Here is a 19511-nt window from a genome sequence, read left to right as displayed (position 1 = left end):
GAGGGTGAACTGAGTGGATGGCTTATAGCTGAAACTTGTTGTGTGGTTGACCAGCAGTTCCTGGGCCCTCTGTGTGATGATGTCCCATGTTCCTGCAGCTAAGGCAGTGTGCTCCAGCAAGCCTTGGCTGAACATGCACCAAGCCCCAGCTGAGGCTTTCTGATAAAGCCCCCAACACAACCCTCCCTTTGCCCATTAGGAAAGGTTAAAAACTCAGAAATCGATCCAACTTCTTAATGCAAATATGTATCCTCGCCAGCCCGTTTGGGGCTGGTAAGTGCAATGGCATAGGAGATGGATCCGGGAAATGACAGAGGGGAATGGAGCCAGGAGGTCTGTTACCAGTTTGGTAGGGTGGAAGAGGTGTTAGCTATTTGAGAGCAGGAAAGCAATAACTTTCTTGAAGACGGAGACGAAAATGTGAGGCTCTAAAAATGAGCCTGGCATCGGGAGATGGCTGGATACAGCCAGGAGGGAGGAATGGAAAATGCGGTGGTGGCTCTGGGGGGAGCCAGGGGCTGGCACCGGTTGTTTCGCCTGGATGGGCTTCAAGACTCTGATCTGCCACCATATGGGTGTGCAGTTCAATAACATCATGCAGGGTCTGTTTCCAGCCACCCAGGAGGAGGTATAGCTTGGACACTGGAGAAAGTCTGCAGAATTTAAGGAGCCCTAGGAGGTACTCATTTCTTGCCTTCTGTTGCTCAGGAGCATATTCCTGGACAGTATCCTGAATGTGAGACATTGCAATGGGGGCCTGGGGTTGTAATCCTTCTCCTCCCTCTACCCCACTTTGAGACCCATAGCAAAATTTGTTGTGCTCATCTCTGCCCACTGCTGAAGGCTGGCGTCATTAGCGCCTCAGCACAGACTCAGGACAGTCAGATGTCCTTGCTTTATACAGCCCTCCAAATCTAACTCTTCCCAGGGGTACTGAGCAAATGCAATGAGAGAGTGACCATCCAGAGCGGAGGCTGGGCTAGGGTGAACAGTGGGGGCTGCCTTCCCACCCGCCTGCCGGAGGACTGCTGGCTGGCAGGGTTGTCATTCCCCCTGGAGATGGGCACTGCCTGAAGAAGCCCTGTCAAAGCATTGTAGGAACCAGCAGCCCTTCATTGAGCTGCTGGAAGAGGGTCCCAGGAGCTGTCAGGAGATTTTCGGAGACCTTATGTTAAATCTGTTCTTCAGCACCTACTGTCAGTCGGTGCTTCCCAAGCCTGGAGCAGACTGCGAGGGGATGCTGGCGCACTCCCGTGTGCTGGGTCTGATCTCAGCCTTTCACAGGAAGATCTTCCCAGAGCTTAAGTGTCTGATGTAAAAAAAATGCTGAGCACGACCTCGAGTCCACTTGCATTGATAAGCGAGATGCAGGTGATCAGCCATGTTGCAGCACCCAGCCCTAAGTAACCCTCCCACAGTCCCCTCATCTTCCCATGACAGGAGAAGGGTCCCTTGCTCATGCTCCCCTGACTCATCTCATCCTCCGCTTCCAATGAGAGAGTGCTTGGTGTTGGTAAACAGCATGTTATAAATAGGCAACTGATGCTATATTGGGAAGAGTTTTCTCTGCTGGTGAGCACAGGCATAGTGAGACCTGGGCCTGGAAGCTGTGAGCTTGCCTGGCAGGCATGCGGAGGCACTGGTGACCCCTCATCAAGGGGCTGCTATCGGCATGGTTGGGGGGAAGCTTTCTGAGTGCCAGCTCTGTTCCCCTGGCCCTGGGAAGCCATCCACAGCCTCCTACCCCTACTGACAAGTGGATGGGGGCATTGGAGAGGAGGCTTGAAAGCAGCTAGGGTTCAGGAGGAATGAGTGAGATGCACATGACTGTGTTGGGCTACAGTTATGCCTGAGGGGCTGCAGGTGTTTCATGTAGGGACAAAGGTACTGCGGCTGGCAGCAGTGGGGTAAAACTTGGGGCTTGGTAGCTGTCAGCTTCCTCCTGTTGAGATGGTCCCTGACTCAGGAGAAAGTATATAGCCAGCATCAGGGTGAGACTCTGAAGATGAGTGGATGGCTGCCCCAGACTGCTTGCAGTGCCCATTGGGGTGCTGTGTAGAAGGCACCAAGCGAGGGATCTCTCTTTGATTGCTGCCCAATCACACATGCACGTCCCTACGCCTGTGCCACTTGGAGAGCAAGCATTGACTCTAAAGCACTGCTGGGACTGTGGATTTCTGATGACCTGCAGTAAATGCGTCAGCCCCTGGGTGTGGGTGTGATGTGGAGCCCAGCAGAGCTGTGTGCAGCAGGGTTGATGTTGGAGGTCCCAGTGTTGACCATGATAGGACGTGTCCCCCTACCACCGGGCCTGGCAGGCGGTCCCCAGCAGCCATGCCTGGTGGCTGGCACTGCAGCCTCAGTGGAGGCCTGATTTCCGTACGCAGGGATTCCTCAGAGGCTTTGACTGGGATGCCAGTCAGGTGGTGTAAGCAGAGGGCAGGGTGCCAGGGGTGAAATTCCAGCCTCCCCGCTTGCTTACAGGGCTGTGGCAGGATTGCCATGGCAAGCCTCGGGTGTAAACAGGCAGGCAGGGTGACAGTGATGGGGCTGGCCACCCGGGAGGAGAGGCTGGAGGAGGTGCTGCCCTCCTGCATCCCTGTACTTGCCCATTTCAGGCCCTGGAGGAGCTAAGCATGGCTACCAGGTTTGCTCTGGGGGCAGCCGGGCACATGCCCCTCTGGAGGCTGGCCTGGGAGGTGTGCTCCCAGCCCCAGCAATGTAGGGTGGAAAGGGGATGTCCCCACCACAAGCACCTGTGATTTAAGAAGGAGCTGTGAGTTGGCGTGCCTGGGATATACCTCCTGCTAGGGTGATGTTTAGGCAGGGGACTGCTGACTTTGTGGCCTTCCTCCCTATCAAATGGGAAGGCGACTGGGGGAAGGAGCAGCTGGGCTTGCCTGGGAGCTCTCGGGAGGGTGGCAGCAGCTTGCAAAGTGCAAACTGAATCTGAAAGCTCTCCAGTTTGAGGAGTGGAGGCTCTGCTCAGTCCACTGCTCAAATAAGCAGCGTTGTCCGGCCTTACTCTGCATTGTCCAGGTTGTGTGTTAAGCCATGTAAACCTAATGCTGCCTAGTGCTTTCCTGTGAAGTATCAGGCTGGGTCCTCTGAGCTAATGGGGATGTGTTGGAAGAGCCAGGCAAAGGACATACCAGGAACAGCCTGACCGGCGTGTGAGATGAGGCAGTGTGGCTGCACTTTATCCATTGGTAAAAAGCAAAATGCTCTGTAAGAGGCTCCTGCCTTATCTCCAGTGTGTAGCACATGTGTTTCCGCACCATGATCTGAAAAGCAAATGTTAGGAAGCCTCTCCTCCATCATGCATTAATGGAGTTCGCCTCTGCCCTTGGCATCTGTAGATCTCCTGCCCCAGTGGGAATGCAGGAGACCCTAGATCATACAGCTGCTTGGAGAAACTCTGAGGTACTAGAGTGCTTTAGTGCAGGAGACCTTTTCAAAATACCCCATAACAGCAATGGAGACGCAAAGGCCGTGTTGGTTGTGTGGTAGTGTTTGCCAAGAGCCACGCAAGCCCTGATGCTAATGCTGATGATCAGTAGCAAGTCTGGCAACAAGGTTCAGGTGTGTCCCACTATGTAAAAATGGGACAACTAGGATGTTTGAATGTTTGTTGATATAAATGGGAAAACTGAAGTTCACCATTTAACAGTTGACACTTGTCAAACTAGTGTGTTTATTTAAAAATCAAAAAAAAGCTTGCTTTCCCCTCCCCCTGTGGACAGTTTGGACACCATGGGAGACAGCTGTGCCAGAAGGATATGGGAAGCAAGAGGACGAGCTAGGATGACAAGGTATAGGGGTTGAGATATTTGATCACGATGTGACTGAAAGAGAACTCTTTGACCTCTCAGGCTATGAATGCAAAGGAGTTGTGCTGCAGAGCAAGGAGACCGTGGTACCATTCTCCCTCTGGTTCTGGCCATATCCATGCTTGGGACGTTCGGGCACAATATGGCTAGAAAGGTGCTGACCACACAGAGAGGCATCAACTGTGGAAACAGCCAGAGGCTTGGAAAGGTGTGCTTGGAAGAATGCCAGGTGTACAGAGCTTAGCTTAAGGAGAGCAGAGGCAGGTGAGATGCCTCCTGACAGCAAGGGATCTTGAATCCCCTTGCTGAGAAGGGGGAGCAGTGTTTTTGGAGGAGCAGCCAGAAGCAGAAGTAATGCAATTTGGAAACAGAATCAGGAATGGCATGCCTTTCAAGCCTGCCAGAACCATTTCCCCATGAAGAGAAGAAAGCTTTCTGGTCTAGGATCACTTATTGAACCAGTCACTATGAAGTGTACTGCAGGAACCTATTTCTCATCATCAAAGAAAAATTCTGGTTTACCTACTTGGTCTTTGCTGCCTCTACCCTGAGACACTCAACTGGGGCTGGGTTAATAACCAGTGCACATAGCTGGGGTTCAGAGAATGGTCTTGGAAAACATCTGGTGCTTGAAGCAGAGCACAATGCTCAAGTCTGTCCCTTTTTAGGTAAACACTTTAATTTAGCCATGTACTTAAGTTATGATGACTTCAGTGAAAGCGTTTCAAGATAAGTATGTACTTAGGAGCTTTCCTGAGTAGGGGTGATTTCTTTTGCTTGAAGATCCTTGGAGAAATATCTTAACAAGCATTAGCCCATACAGCTGCCAAAGCTAGATTTGCATTTGGAGAAATACTAAGTGGTAACCTCATCTGGGTTATTAATTAGTAATTAATCTTGGAATGCCATAATCTACTAATTGTTTTTGTACTCCTGCTCCTGTGATGCGTTTGGTAAGGCTAGGCAAACTTCACGCCTATAAGGAAAATTCTGGACGAACTGGTTGCTGTTCTGTCGCATTGTATTAGAGGCCTCAGCCACTGCTTTAACGAGTGATCGGTCTTTTCATGCAATACATGTGGTATGTTGTCCTGATCCAGCAATGAGGTATGGAATAGCATGTTTACCCTCTCCAGCATGTGAACCAGCAAAGAACAGGTTTGTTGTCTGAAGTTACCCTGATTGTCTTTGGGGTCCACTGGCTCCTTTTTATTTGGGTGCACTGCCCCTCTTGCCCAGCTCTGTGGTGCTGCACTTCACATCGGTCCATACAGCCAGATGCCTCTTCCATGGAAGGGGAACAGCCAGGAGTGTGATTTCTTGGTGGAAACCTATGGCATGCTTTGGTCCATCCTGCCAATGTTGTGCTGTGTGCCGGTACCCATGTCCAGGGGAGGGTTAGGGTTGTGGGTACAGGGTGACCTTCAAACTTCAAGGCTTCATGCAAGGATGGAGACACATGGTCAGAGATGAGATTCACCCCAAGCTTCGGGCACCTGGACCCCAACTGTCAGTGCCATCACGCTGTTTTCTTTCGGCATTAGAAGTCATCTGTGGAAGCAGAGAGTATGAGGGAGTGCTTTGGGAGTGAGAGATGGTCTTGGGAAACATGGCCAGAATAAGCGATGGGTCTTGGCTCCCACTGACACATAAGGATCAAGGCTGAAGGGCTTAGCCTGGCGGCAGAGGCGGTGGGATGGGAGTAGCGCAGTTCTTCTGAGCGTGGTCCCTCTTGGGGCTGCCGCTGTGCCTCCAATCAGGCAGTTCCCCACTGATTTGCACTCCGTTTAGGGCAGTGCTTTCCATGGAAAGCAGCCTCCAGGTGCGCAGGCTGCCTTACAGCAGCTCCAGGCCATGATGCTTAGCTGCTCCTGGGTGTTCTCCAGACTCAAGCCCATGGAACGCACCTGCTGCTGTTTTCCTTTCAATGCCACAGCCTGGAGGAGCAGAGCCCAGGAGATGCTGTGGCCTCCTGGCAGGCCGTGCCTGAGGGGGCTGCCAGGTATCCGGTCTTTTGTGTGATGCTGGTCCATCTGGGCAGGAGGGCCCTTCCTGACTTTGCCTCCAGCAGCCCTTGGTGTACAGTATTTGGTGTGCTCCACATTGCTTCTGGGGTGACCTCCAAGCCATCTCCTTCATGTCAAATCAGGATTTCAGTGGTCTTAGTAGGTGTGAGCACCCTGGCTTCAGCTGGGGCTGTGGGCAAGAGGAGCCCAGGTTACCAACTGCAAGTCTTTAGTGAACTTTCGTAGGCTTGATATTTGCTCTTGTGGAGCTGTGCTCCATGGATAAACAGTGACTCAGAGCAACTTTGCCCAGTTAAAGTACTGTTTCTTTGTTTGTTCTTAACATTGAGATAGAGTCCGGATGATATGAGGCTTGCACTGCCGCGTCTTACTGAAAATTCAGCGCCCTCCTCCAAGTCCAAGCAGCCACTTTATCTCGCACACCTTTATCTGTGGCTCTGGGAGCTGGGCTGCTTGCCTTCAAGTACCACTTCAGTGTTCCTGGTCTCGGCTGGACGCCGTTGTCTCTGTGCCCAGCGCCTGACCGGCACTTTGTTCCTTATGTTCCCAAGCCAGGCCCAGCTCCTCTTGCCAAGCCCTACAGGGTGGAGAGAGACCATTAAAAAGAAGAGCCTGGTCAACATCTCTGAAATACTAGTGGCTGGCTGAGAGCCTGGCATCCCCAGCCTGATGCGTGCGAGTGACTCCTGCCTGCAGACCCCAGCCCCAGCAGTCAAAGGCAGGCAGAGCTGCCCTGAAAACTCAAAAAGAGGTGCTCAACCCTCATTCTTCCCAGCAGGTAAAGGTTATTGGGGAACTGCATCTAGATTAGATCCCTCTGGCAGCATCAGAGCAAACATCCTGCAGAAGAGGAATTGGGACATTTTTGGACACTGATATGCCAAGTGAGGTCCAGCCGTTCTCTCTCTGTAGCATAGATGAGGGCTTGGGGGCAAGGACAGTCTCAAGGCTGTGTTTAATGTCCATCTCGTTCTGGTATGACCTTTGTTATTTATTCAGTGCCCAGCAGGAGCTCAAAGTTGGTCTCTCGCAGCCTCTATCTCCCTTGTTGGAGTTCAGTAGCTGCTGGGACAGAATGCATAAGGGGAACTGTGTGCCGTAAAGCCTCAGGGTTTTTCCAGTGTCACAGTGTCCTAGTTTGGACATCCTTGTGGCCAAGGTTGCCCTGCTGCTCTTGGTTGTACTGGGTGCTGCGCCAGCCCTGTGCATAGTGCCTGGTGCTGTGCCGTGGCTTGGGCTGTGCTGCTGTTGCTGGAGCTCTGACTCCTGTTGTGATTTCCCCAGCAGATGCAGAATGCTGGTTCCTAGATGTTCTCCTATAACTGTCCTGGCTTGCTGGCTGCATTCAGACTTCTTGCTGTGAGAGCCCTTTGCTGATGTCTGATGTTGTTGAGGAACAGTTGACTTCCTTCCTCCTCCTGCTGTGGCTGCCGAATCTCTTCTCAGCATGGAGTCGTAAAGGGAGCTCAATTCTGCCTGCTGCAGGGCTGTGATTACGTTGACCTTTGTTGCTTGCCTGTGCTGTGGGTCCTTTGTAGACCAACTCTGCAAGGCAAGCACTACCCTAGGAGTGCTGTAAGGAAGGTGAGGAAAAGGTGAGAACATCCCCAGCCTGCAAAATGCAAACACTTGGAGCTGCAATCTGCTTAAGGACCTTTGAAAAGAATCAGCCTTTATTTTTTATAGGACGGGTGCAGGTGCCAGGGTTTGGAGTAGATGTTCCTGTTGTTGTAGGAGCAACACTCAGAGGCTGCTCCTGCTGGAGCATCCTGGCTGCTTGCCCCCAGTGCCCACAAGGGAAGGGGTTTTCCTCTAGGCTTCCTGGTTTTACATCCCATGTGTTTCCTGCTGGATGAGAGCGCCAGGCTGGTGGGCCCTTCCCTGCTAGTGCCAAGCTTCCTCACCTTCTGATGTGAAGGAGGGTTTTTCTGTGTGCCGCTAAGTGTCATCTCCAGGGATGCTGCTCTAAGCAGCCCATGCACTGGCTTTGCCACCATTCCTGAATTGATACAGGGTTTCAATTTTTCTGGGTCCCTGTGGAGCACTTGCTAAAAGCAGGAATGTGAAGCTTTTCTGAAGTACCATCTAAGAGGGATAATGCCCCAACCCTGTGCATGCTGAGTGTGGGGTTGTCATGCTTAGGGCAGGAGGACCGGGCAAGAGAGAAGCTTAGCCCCAATAACCTCTGAGTGAGCAGCTTGTATGCTGCAGAGTAAGGAGTAGGGATGCTTCCAGGGCTGACGCAGTAGGGTATCCTACCAGCCCCTGGTGAGGAACCAGCTGTGGAGCCCTGAGAGGCAGCTTGGACAACTGAGATGCTCCTTGCCACTGCTTGGTGACTTGCATCACCAAGGGTTTCTTTGGTAGGAAGTGCTGATCACGCTGTGTAAGTAAGCTATTGTAATCATGCCCAGTGGACAAAATTCCTGTGTCTTTGAGCGCTGTGCTGCAAGGAGGTAAAGACTCCTGTCACACAGAAGTGAGGAGGAGGAAACAGTCAATGTGACCTTGAGAGACTAGCTCAAAAAAACTGGTTTTGTGAGAGACACACACATACGCTTCACTCAAGAGGAAAACCTGGGTGCAGGTGAGAATACCCAGTGTGTGACGACTGGTAGGGGACAGATATGGGGCATGAGGGAAGGCAAGTATGTTAATACTCCCCTATGCACAAGAGGATTAAGATCAGAGATAAGCAAGAAGCTCTAAGATGAGGTGAGCTTACTGATAAAGGAAGGAAAAAGGGATGAGAGCTAGGAGCGGTGTAAAGCTCCTGCTAAAAATGTGTACCTGTGCAAAAAGGACAAGATGGCATTTGGTCACTTAAGAAACAGAGGGGAACATGGAAAAATTCAGAGTAGATAAGGGATTACCAGGGAGATTGGTCCATGTTTCAGCCAAGTCAGATGTCACGCACCTGAACAGCTCTCCTTAACAGTGCTCAAAAGCCGAAGTGATCTTTGTGTAGTAAAGATCCTGTATGAATAGTCACTCTCACCTAAAAAATGAAGTATGGGAGAGCCAGCCTGGGGCAGGCCCACAGATACTTTGCAAGCAAAGTGCAGACCATGCGCAAGTAGCGTAAGCACCGATAATAGACATGCAGGAGGTAACCAAGAAGGCAACCCCTGAGGAACAGCCCATGTGCTACTGGGACCCATAAACCAGAAGCTGAAAACCACTGGTGTTGAGAGATGGTGGAGTCTCTGTCTTTGGGTTTAGTAAATGTCCATTGCGAATTGGTAGAGTTGCTGCTGCTGGGGTGTTGGGTGATAGGTGAGGAAGCCCTGTTTTCTGGGACTTATTCGCAACCAGGGCTTGGTTGCCATATGGCCACTGCTCTGCAGAATATGCAGTGTGAAGTCCAGCACCTCGTCAGTCTCACCACTCAACTTGTTTATGTTGCGTTTGCTGTATCATTACCAGCATATGCCTACAGGAAATAAGGGAAGCCAAACAGTAAGTGGTATTTCTTTATAGACTATAAAGTACAAGCTGGCAGACAAACTTGATTTCTTTCTGATAGATTTACAGCCCAGGAGCTTGAAGGGAAAGTGACAGGTAGATATATTTGGAACTAAAGTGTTTGATTCGGTGACTCATGAAATCTAACACTCAAAATGTAATGCAAATCAGGTTGGCTGTGACTCTGCCATGCCGGCTGAGAGCTGATTGATGTGGAGAACTGCTGGATAGGTTTGGGCTTCCTCTTGATGGCAGAGGAGGAGATGGGCCCTTGCTGTGGACTAGGGTGAGACACATGGATGGGACACTGGGGGTGTACATGTGGTGTCAAGACTCCATAGTGTTTGTCAGGAGGCAAACAAGATGGAGCTGGGGACCAATCCTTAGTGGTGCAGAAGTGCCGGGTACCGTGGCTACATTGGTTCCTTGTAGCCAGATGGAGGCAGCTGGGCTGCCTTCTTGGCAGCAGAGCTGCAGCATGGTGTTGCGTGGGTGCCGCTGTTCCACCAAACATCCCTGGAGGGGAAGGGGACACCATCAGCCCTTCCCTGACAGCCAGACAGAGACAGACACCCCTTGCCCAGGAGCACCCAGTCCAAAGGGGATGTGAAAACTGAGGCAGGAGGGCAGCAAGGTGCAACATGGGAGCAAAACGCAGAGCCAGAGAGACCAAAGAGCCTTTAGGCTAAGGACAGATTAGCCAGCCGAGAGGAGCATGAACCACAGTGTACCAGGGTTTCAAGCCATGGTACAGCCCCTCTTGGCATGGTACGTTATGTTCAGGGCACCATACGACTTGAAAGCACTACAAGCAGATTGGAGGGAGTTCCTGTAAAAGAGAGGCATAAAAAAGACCTGGCTGTCTGGAGCTAAATCTGTATCGCTTGGCAAGGCAGACAGTTTCCAGTGGGCGAAGGCAGCATGAAGGGTTTTGCTGATGTTCAAAGGCAAGGTTTTGTGATTGACTATCCTGGGTGATCTTGAAAGGGACAGAGTTGTGAAATAGACAGGTTCGCTGACCTTCATGGAAGTTAGTGCCCAAAAGCTCTTCTCCTTATTGAAAATCATGGACGAGAAAATAACCTCCAAGAAAGAAGTGTTATGTGGCCTGGTCAAGGGAGGACTGTCAAGATGAAGTCGTGGAAATAAAATGGCTTGGTTTCACCTGAAACTTGAAGATTTCCCTGATGCTGAGATTCCCCAGCTTGTGGAGTGTTTTTTCCCAGGGAAGGGAGTTCTTCAAACAACCCTGTTTCAAGACTTTGAAACAAAGGAGCAGCCCAGTACTGAGTCCCAGGAAGTAAGCAAGGGTCTCCAAAACGTCTGTGTCCCTTCAGGATCACCCTCTAGCATGTTCAGGACAATGGTGGGAGGAGTTCACCTCTTCCTTTCAGGTGGGGAAGCCATGCTTCCTTCCCGTTTTGCTCATGAAGTGATCTCTGTGGTCTCGGTTGCCTTTAGGAGAAAATCAAACCCAGGTTTCTTGTGGATCCAAAGGCTCCCCACTGTTACAGTCTACTTCTATCCCAGCCAGGCACCATCCCAGCGCAGATGAGTCACTTGTGTGGTTGGCTGTGCTTACAGCTGTGCTGGGAGCGGGAGCAGGGGTTCCCGAGCAGCAGGATGAACAGCCAGCAGTATGGAAGCTGCTGCAAAGAGGTGCTCCAAGCAGCAGTGGGGCCGGGGCTGGCCATGACAGTGGTGGTACCTGCCAACACCAGGGCTGGGAGCTGATACACACAAAAAAAGGTGTGATGCCCTTTGCTGGTAGCTATTTGAGGCCTGATGCAAAGCCAGCTGGAAGGACTTCGGACCCAGGGCAAGGGTGCACTTAGTTTTTGCTTTGAAGAAGCTGAGCCTGCCAGATCAAAGCTCTGGAGGTGTCTGCTTGGCTAGCTCATACAGATGATGAAGCGTGCAGGGAGCTTTGTATGTTGACTGGAGGAGATGGAGAGGAGGCAGAGAGATGCAGGGCTTTGGCAGGCCCTCCTCCTTCCTGGTGATACAGGACTGATCCCTATTGTATGCTTGTCGGTGCTTTGCCCAGACTTGTTTGGAGTGCACCAGTAGCACATTTGCTTCTTGATGCTTTTTCCCTTGGCCTACAGATCGTGTTCCTCCTTGCTGCACCCGGTGCGTCAGCACTTCTCTGGCCCTCAGCTGCCTGAAATCCCCATGCCAGGTCTGAAGCATGGCGCAGGGCAGCTTTCCCACCACTCTGTCTGCAGCAAGAGTGCTATTTACCCCATTTCTTTGCTGCTGTCCTCCGGGAAAGGCTTTCAGCTAATTTGCAAGCTCCCTTCTTCACATCTCTCCTGAGGCTTTTCCCTGCTTGGTCGCCAAGAGTTGGACTGTTCTTCCTGTGGTCTGCTCGTAGCTGCAAGCAGTTTGCACAGAGCTCTGCTGGGCTTTGCTGTCGAGGTGCAGGTAACCTAGGTGGCTGTTTGGGGGGTGAAAAGGCTTCCTGAACCTTGGGTGCCAGCTGCTGTGTGAGGGTCCCCGAGTGCCCAGTGCAGGCAGGTCTGTGCTGCCCTGGCAGGCAGGGGCTCAGGGTGGCACATCCTCCAGGCTCACGTCCCTGGCTTCATGACGTGGATCACCTATGGTGCTTGGGAGACCAAGGGGACCCCAGAGGAGCAGACCTGCAAGGTACAGGCCATGTACCTAGTACTCTCTGGGGCCAGGAACCAAAACGCACCTCACCTCCCTGAACGTTGTGTCCTAGAGATTTAGCAAATTTTGGGTTGGTTTGTTTTGGTTTTTTTTTTAATCTGGAAATCTCTAGTATCCTAACCCCAGATAGGCTGGTATCTGGCTGCCTGTCTCTGTGCCCCCAGCCTGTTGTGAGGCTGTCACGTTTACATAAATGAATGCATCTCTACCAGAGTACAATCTCACTGTTCTAATTACAGATGGGGTTATTAACATTTACCGGTGAGAAAACAAATGAACGTAGCTTGTGTGCTTACGTCGTTCTGGCTGCAAGCGCAGGTATACGCTTTATTGATTTATATTTTTCTGCAAGCGTTTCTCAGTCCACCTCCTCATGTCTGGCTGACATAGGTGGTGTGGCTGGAAGAACACAGCTAGACACTTGCCCGTGTCGGTGCATCTGTCTGCCTGTAAGCCAGCTGTCCAGCTTCTGCATCACTCCTGCCTGAGTCCTAGCAGAGTGCTTTCTCTTTCTTCTTTCTTCCTGGTGCCAGGGGTTTGGCAGAGGATGCAAGCGCTGGGCGTGAGGGGCAGAGACTCCAGGGTGAGCTGGTGAGGAGAATGGGAAATGCTACATTTGGGAGGGCCTGCAGCGCTATGTGTATTGTGTGCCCTGGCCACGCTGTGCCATGACAGAGTTCAGCGTGGGGCAGGCAGCCTCCTCAACAGGCGACTCCTGGTCCCCTGCCCTGCAAGAGCCCCTCAGGCTCTGCCAGGTGTTGCCTCCTGCCCAGACTGCAGGATGACTCCGTGAGCATCCTGATGCACACTCTGCAGGCTGAGACACAGCCATGGAAGGGCCAAGGCATGTCATCCTGGCCTTCCCAGCCTCATGCCACCTTCTTCCCTGTTTCCCTTTGCAACGGACAGCCGGGAGCATGGAGGCTTGCTTGGCTCCTATGTGGGTGCTCATCCAAGAGGAAAACCCAGTGAGCTGTGCTGACCTGCAGGCCAAGGACAAAGGCGAGGAGGAGGAGAGCCCCTGCCCTGCTGGGTCTGCCAAGCCCTCGAGAGCGGCGGTTCCCAGGCCTGCGTTTGCACAGGGCTTAACAGGTAGGAGCTGGGCTGGAGGCTGCGTGCACTGCAGCACCCGGTGGGATGTCCTTTAGGGACTTCCGCTAGGAAGCGGGATGCCTCTGCTCCTGGCACGTGGGGGTAGAAACATGGGGCAGTGTGGATATGCCAGTCCTGCTGGGGATGTAGAGGCTGTGGTGCGGGGCGGGGAGCAGGCTTCTCTGGGGATGGGGGAAGCAGAGGGACTGCCGTTCCTCCCTTTCCACTTCCTGCTGCTCATAGAGAAGGGGATGGAGTCCAGTATTGCTGAATAAGAGCCGAAAATGCCTTTTGGCAAGTCTTTCTGTGCTGTCCTTGCTGTTTTGAGGAAGTCAGTGTTAAATGCGCAGAGTGCAGGAAGGGAAGGCTCCGGGGCTTGCATGCGACCTGGTTTGATGTCCTGCTCTTACTGCCTCCTTGGCCCTGCTGTGTGCTGTGGTGGGAAGCCGTGCTCATGGTCAGGAAAGGGCTTGGACACCTCAGGCTCATTCCCACCCCCCCAGCCCTCACAACAGCTTCCCACCAACTCCCTGCGCCTTGGTACTCTTGATGCGCTGGAGCTTGTGCTGATGCTAGCATAGCCCAGGTGGAGCCAAGCTTGCCCTGTCCTACAGCCCTCGAGGGGAAGGAGGGACCAGGAAAGGCACCTTTAACCACATCCCAGTACAGCACAGCCTGTGTGGTCACAGGGGCTCTCTTACCTGCCGTGGCAGCGTAGGTGTAAGGAGGCACCCAGGGTCCTTCCCCAGAGGCAGGCGGTGGGATCTGAACAGGCTTTGCAAAACCATCTGTGCCTTGGGTGGAGGCAGGGCATTAGGTGTGTATTTGGGGAGGGGGGCAGTTGTTGCTGGCAAAGTCCCCTCCTCCCTCCCGCGCTGCCGGAGGGGATTTCCTTTCATAATTGGGAAGTACGCTGCTGCGCTGCAAGACTGTGCTTGCTGAGAGCGCTGCCTTTCCTGCCCACGTGTGCTTTGCTTAAAACACTGAACCCAACGTCGACTGCCTCCAGGACCAGCCCTGCATCTTGCAGCACGGGACACGTTGCAGCGTGCCCTGCCTGCTTGAGGGTGGGGACAGAGGGTCCCCTGGAGCGGCCGTCTGAGACCAAGGTGCAAACCAAGCATGAGGACAGAGGTATTGCCAGGCTCACAGGATGCGCTGTGCCTGGCAAGACCAGCCAGCCTCCTGCTCAGCCGATAGGCTCCTGGGAAAGGTCTTTGGATAAAGGATACTAGGTAGGCACTGTCAATCAAGCCTGCAGAGATGGTCACCAAGCCTTTTCTTAGTTGCATAATTCATGTTGTAACCCCAGAAGAAGCTGGGCACCTTGGTGGGTCTGACCTGAAGTGATGTGACGGCAGGTCACCTCTAGCCTGCTGCTGGGTGTGCCTGCAGCTGGCAGAGCTGGAAGGGCAGAAGCGCTCCAGACATCCCTGCAAGCTGTCCCAGCCTTCCCACACACCTGCAGCACCTCTGTCTCCATGGGGAGCGCCTTCTAGTGCTTACCAGCGGGGCGGGAGGTTGCATATCTAAGAATGGTGCTGACTGCTGCTGTGCTGCCAGGCTGAGCTGATGAAAAGGCAGTGTAAGCCTTAGGCATATGGCACAGCTTTTCCATTACTGGGTGTTCTGGCGGGTTACTGGAGAGGCTAGGAAGGTTTATCTCCAGTCCCTTCCAGTCCGTCCTCTCAGCTTCAGAAAAAAAATACATCTCTGGGACCTGTGTCTGTGAAATGTGGCTTAAATTACCCATAGGCTTGCAAAGTTTGTCCTGAACACCTAATGGTTTGTATAAATAATGATTATGATAGGGTTGTGGGCAATGTGAGTGTATGAGCCTTGTTTCTTTTAGAAAGATGACTAGAAAATGGGAATTTTCATTCAAAACATTCAGGAATGAGGTAAACAGTTTGGTCTCTGCAGAGGAAAATCATACTTCCCTGATCTGTTGCAAGTCTTTCAGTACTTTGGTAAAATAATAGGTAATATTCAGCCAGCTTGTGTAACTTGCTTGGATGTTCAGAAAACCTCTGAAATTCGTCACAAAAGACTGTTAAGAAAACTGTCCACTGGAGGAGATGTAGGGTCCTGGATCAAAAACTGGCTGAGGGTCCACAAACAAAGCCTAGGAGTGAATGAGCAATTGCAGTGTGACAAGAGCAGAGGAATGAGGTCCTTCGCTATTAATGACCCGGAAAAGATAATGTGCAGCAAGGTACCCAAAATCTGCTGATACCCTGGAGCCGTTCAGATTTGTCAAGATGAAGTGACTCCAGAGTGACACCATGTGAAGCAAAGTGGTGTGAGGTGATGAGAAAGTGGATACTGAGAAGCATGCAGCTGGGTGTACTGGAAGGAATGATTTGTTCTCGTACATGGCTGGCTTCTAAATTACTGTGGCTACTCAGGGCAGCAGCATTGCAGGCTGGTTACAGAGATGCTTTTCCTCAATACGCAAAGATGCCATCGGAGAAGTAAATCATACTCAGCCGCATGAGGAGTAGTGTAAGGAGAGATGCTGAGAGCGTCAGGATGCTGGCAGTCAAGGTCATTTCCCTACCCAGGATATTGTATGCAGTTCTGGTCGTCTTTCTGTAGGGTCAAAAGAGAGGATATATTGGGGATGTGCGGTGAGAGCAGTTAGAGCTGGAAGACACCTCGTGTCATGGGAAGGAGAGGGCACTTAATAATAGTGAGCTTAGTAGTCTAGAAAAAGCAAAGGCTTTTATTCTTTGCCTTTTCTCACTATGCAAGGAGAACTGAAGGCTGTGGAGTTGCAGTGGGATCGTAGTCTTTTACTCAACATCTGGAACTCATTGCTGCAAGATACCATTTACAACCTAAATGTTTACAAGATTCCCAAAAAGAGGAATGAGAGGTATTTGTCTTTGCAATGAGTCCATCTAGGCTGGCACTTCGGAGGCAAAAACAGAGAGGTATAACCATTCACGCTCTGAAGCATGTGACTTTCCTTTGGTGAGTCCCATCCCCTCGTTTCTTCCCATCCCTCCCCTGGAGCTTCCGAGCCTCTCGCTAATTCAGCCAGGGTGAATTATCCTGCCTGGCTCCCCAGTTAGTTCCCAACTGTGATCTCGTGGCTTGGCTTTCTTCTCCTGCTTTTCTACTCCCTTTTTCTGCTCCTGGCAGCCCTGCTCCAGCTCTGTACCTGTGAATATCTCTTAAAAGGCTGCTTGGTGGCTTTTCCAATTTGGCTGACCCCCCTCAGTGCCTGTACCCAGCTGGGCTTTTGCTCGTCGTGGTGCCCTTTGTCATTGGTGCTTCAGCTGGTTTGCAACTGTGCAATTGTACCAGCTGAGCCGGGAGGGATCACTTTGAAGCCGAGCTCTCTAGGACACCGCAGCGAACAATTTGGTGGTCAGTATCCAGCCAGCGTTGTGCTGTGATGCTGATAAATCTCTGCAGCCAGGCGGGAGATTGCCAGGATATACCCGCGAGCTAGAGGGAAGAGCCCTGCGCCCTTTCTGCTAATGTCACCATCCAATGTGGAGCTAGAAGGGCAGGGCTGGAGGCAGGGGGCATCTCTGGGACAAGAGGCTGAAACCAGCACAGGGCAGTGGCGGTGGCGTTCTCGTGCTTTGGGCGAGTGACGGCTCTTTTGCCCAGCCTACCAGGATGGCATTTCTGGGCCTGGGTAAGCAGCTCCTGAGCATTGCCCAGAAGTGATGCTGTGCCAGCCAGCCTTTCTGCATGGTACATGGTGGTAGTGAAGGATTTGGGGTGGCTGGTGGGTGCTGGGTAAGAGGAGCGGTTCAGGGATCAGCAGCCTGGGTAGATCTTCCTGTCTGTTATCTCTGCTTCCTTCTGCAGCTGATGGGGTTTTCTCTCCCCTGTTCCACAAAGCGGTTGTGTTTCTGTTGTCAATTTGTCATTTGTAGACCATCCCAGTGATGCTCAATTTGCATCTATCCATTGCTAGCATAGTCTTCTCTGTGTTTCCCATGGAGCTTCCCTGTGCAGGAGGAAGATCTCCCCATGTCCAAGCAGTGATGCTACAGTGATGCTGACCCGAGCACGGCTGCGGGTCTTGTAGCAATTCGGGGGGGGCACTGAAATAAATAAAATATTTGACCAGCTAAATACTAGAGCCTAAGCCTCCTCTCTGCCCTCTGTGTGGTTGCACCTAAATGCATCCAAGTCAGAGGAAGGAAAGAAAACAAGTAGGGGGTGTAACCAGTCCCTGATGGGTGCCCTGGGAGCTGAGGGCCGCAGTGAGCGGAGGGTGGTGATTCAGCCTAATAAAACTAGTGGCACGCAGCCAGGCAAAGGAAATTGTGGGATCATGATGCAGCAACTGTCCCATAGCAGTTTTTTTCCATCATCCAGATGTGACTTCATGTCCCTACCACCCCACCCTTTCGTTCTTTCCTGTACCTAAGCATTCTCGCTGCTGAGAGGAAGGGGCTCAGACACCATGTCCTCAGGAAAAGGAGTAGTCCGTGAGAAAGAGGTGCACCTAAATGGCATGAGAGTTGGGGAACAAGGAAGGGAGTTCTGGGACTGTTTGTGGTGGGACCACAGCTGCTGAAGCACCCAGGCTCTTCCAGCACTCCCCAAACTCAGCAGGCTTCTCCGGATGACCTTGTCCCTGGACACTGGTTTTCAGGGAAATCCTGTGGTGCAGAGGAGCCTGAGCTGGCAGGCACGGTTGGCCCCTAACTCCAACAGGGCTACTCTGTCATCCAGCTGGTGTGTGTCTAACTAGGCCTTTCTCCCCTTTCCCCAGGGAAGACGATGAAGCTGTAGAGATGCTTCCCTACGTGATCGCCACCCTGGGCTCAGCAGGGGCCACCTGCAAAGCTTCCACATGCAACAACAGCACCAAGGACTACTGCTACAGTGCTCGCATCCGCAGCACTGTGCTGCAGGGGCTGCCCTTCGGTGGGGTGCCCACTGTCCTAGCCCTCGACTTTATGTGCTTTCTCGTAAGTCTACCTACTGTTGTTTCAGCACCTTCTCCCCTGATCATGGGAGCCATGAAGGGAGGACTGTGGTCAGGTGGTTAGAGTTGAGGGCCCCAAATGCCATCCCAGACTTTGCTCCTAGCTGACTTTATGGCCCTGATCGTGTCCCTCAGCCACTGTGGGCTTAGCCACTATTGACTTAACTCTAATACTACCACACTGAGCCCATGAAAGGGTGTTGCAAATTTTCCTAAGGATATGGGTCAGGTTAGGTCAGTCCTGCATCTCAAAACTCCTGCTTATGGTGCCAAGTCCCTGCAGCTTTACCCACCCAAAGGCTTTGCTTGTTCCTTCTTAGGAACTGCAGGACCACAGATGCCATAGCCATAATCTCACCTCTTTGGGACCTGAGGGCCTTTTGATCCCGTGGCTAGCTTAGCCAGTGTGTGTTGCATCCTGGACCTCTACCTCCCGCAAGCCATCCAGATAGTCTGATTTTAACAGCCCTGGGGAACTTGTGCTGTCCCATGGCCTGAGTGTGCTGTTAGCTGAGCAGTCCTGTCCCCTCCTACCCTCTCTGTTCCTGTGGCTCTGCATGCAGAGGACAAGGACAGAGCTGGACAATGCCTCATCTCACAGCTCCTCCTTTGCTCTCTTCCAGGCACTTTTGTTTGTCTTTTCAATTTTGCGTAAAGTTGCTTGGGACTATGGACGCCTGGCCCTGGTGACTGATGCTGACAGGTAAGTGTGGGAGAGGGGCAGGAAAACAAGGCATGAGTAGTATCCTTCTTTGCTGTGGGGCAGAAGGGATAAATCCCCTTGCGTGTGCCAGAGGCAGCTGGAGAGGAGAGGCAAGCATGCCAGTTGTGTCCCCTGAGCTCCAGGAACAGGAAAAATCCCTGCTTACTGGATTTTTTTGTTACAGCATTCTTCTCCCAACACAGGGAGTGGTCCCTACTGGCTCCATATCACTTATGGTTCCTACAGTGACAGAGGTGTGCAGGTGCCCTTACAGAGGAACAGCAGATGGAGGGAGGAGAGAGGAAAAGAGGTGACAGGAAAGGTGAGGGCTGCCACAGTGAAGGCTTTGTTAAGCCTCTGAAGGTGTCTGTGGCTCTGCTGGATGCAGTTCTTGTTAAGAGCACTTGAAAGCAGTAGGCTGCGTTTCCAGGTGTGGTATTGCTGTGCTAATGCAAGTTTAGCTTGCATCCCCAGTGCTGATGAGTTGGTCTGGGTATGGATCCTTCCTGCCCAATGCATTCGTGGGCTACAGTGTCTGTTGACAAAAGCCGGGGCCCATTGGGGATGGCAGCTCCACAGCAGAGTGAGATGCTAGTCTTGTTTTTGCTGTCAGCAGCAGAAAGGACAAAGATTATTTTCTTTCAGTGCAGAACAAGGAACTCTCCTTGATTAAGCTAGAGGGGTTGTGCGGGTAGTCCACCTCTCTCCAGGGGTGGTTTGCTGTGCCCGTGGCACTTTGTCGTGTGCTGGAGGCAAAGTGT

At 52.2% G+C, this 19511-nt stretch overlaps 1 protein-coding gene across 2 annotated transcripts in view; it reads left to right on the top strand.

The window, feature by feature from the left end:
* The window catches only part of TMEM63B (transmembrane protein 63B), a 47721-nt gene that overhangs the window by 11749 nt on the left and 16461 nt on the right, over positions 1-19511 (top strand). For both annotated transcript variants that reach the window (XM_050893354.1, XM_050893353.1), the window contains exons 2-3: positions 17832-18030; positions 18671-18750. In XM_050893354.1, the coding sequence (XP_050749311.1) occupies positions 17854-18030; positions 18671-18750 (257 nt within the window). In that variant the 5' untranslated portion in view covers positions 17832-17853. The remainder of the gene's footprint in view (positions 1-17831; positions 18031-18670; positions 18751-19511) is intronic.

Source organism: Gymnogyps californianus, chromosome 3 (assembly GCF_018139145.2).
Source record: "Gymnogyps californianus isolate 813 chromosome 3, ASM1813914v2, whole genome shotgun sequence".
NCBI lineage: Eukaryota > Metazoa > Chordata > Aves > Accipitriformes > Cathartidae > Gymnogyps > Gymnogyps californianus.
The sequence above is the reverse complement of the archived record's forward strand: the minus strand, read 5'-3'. Positions and strand labels throughout refer to the sequence as shown.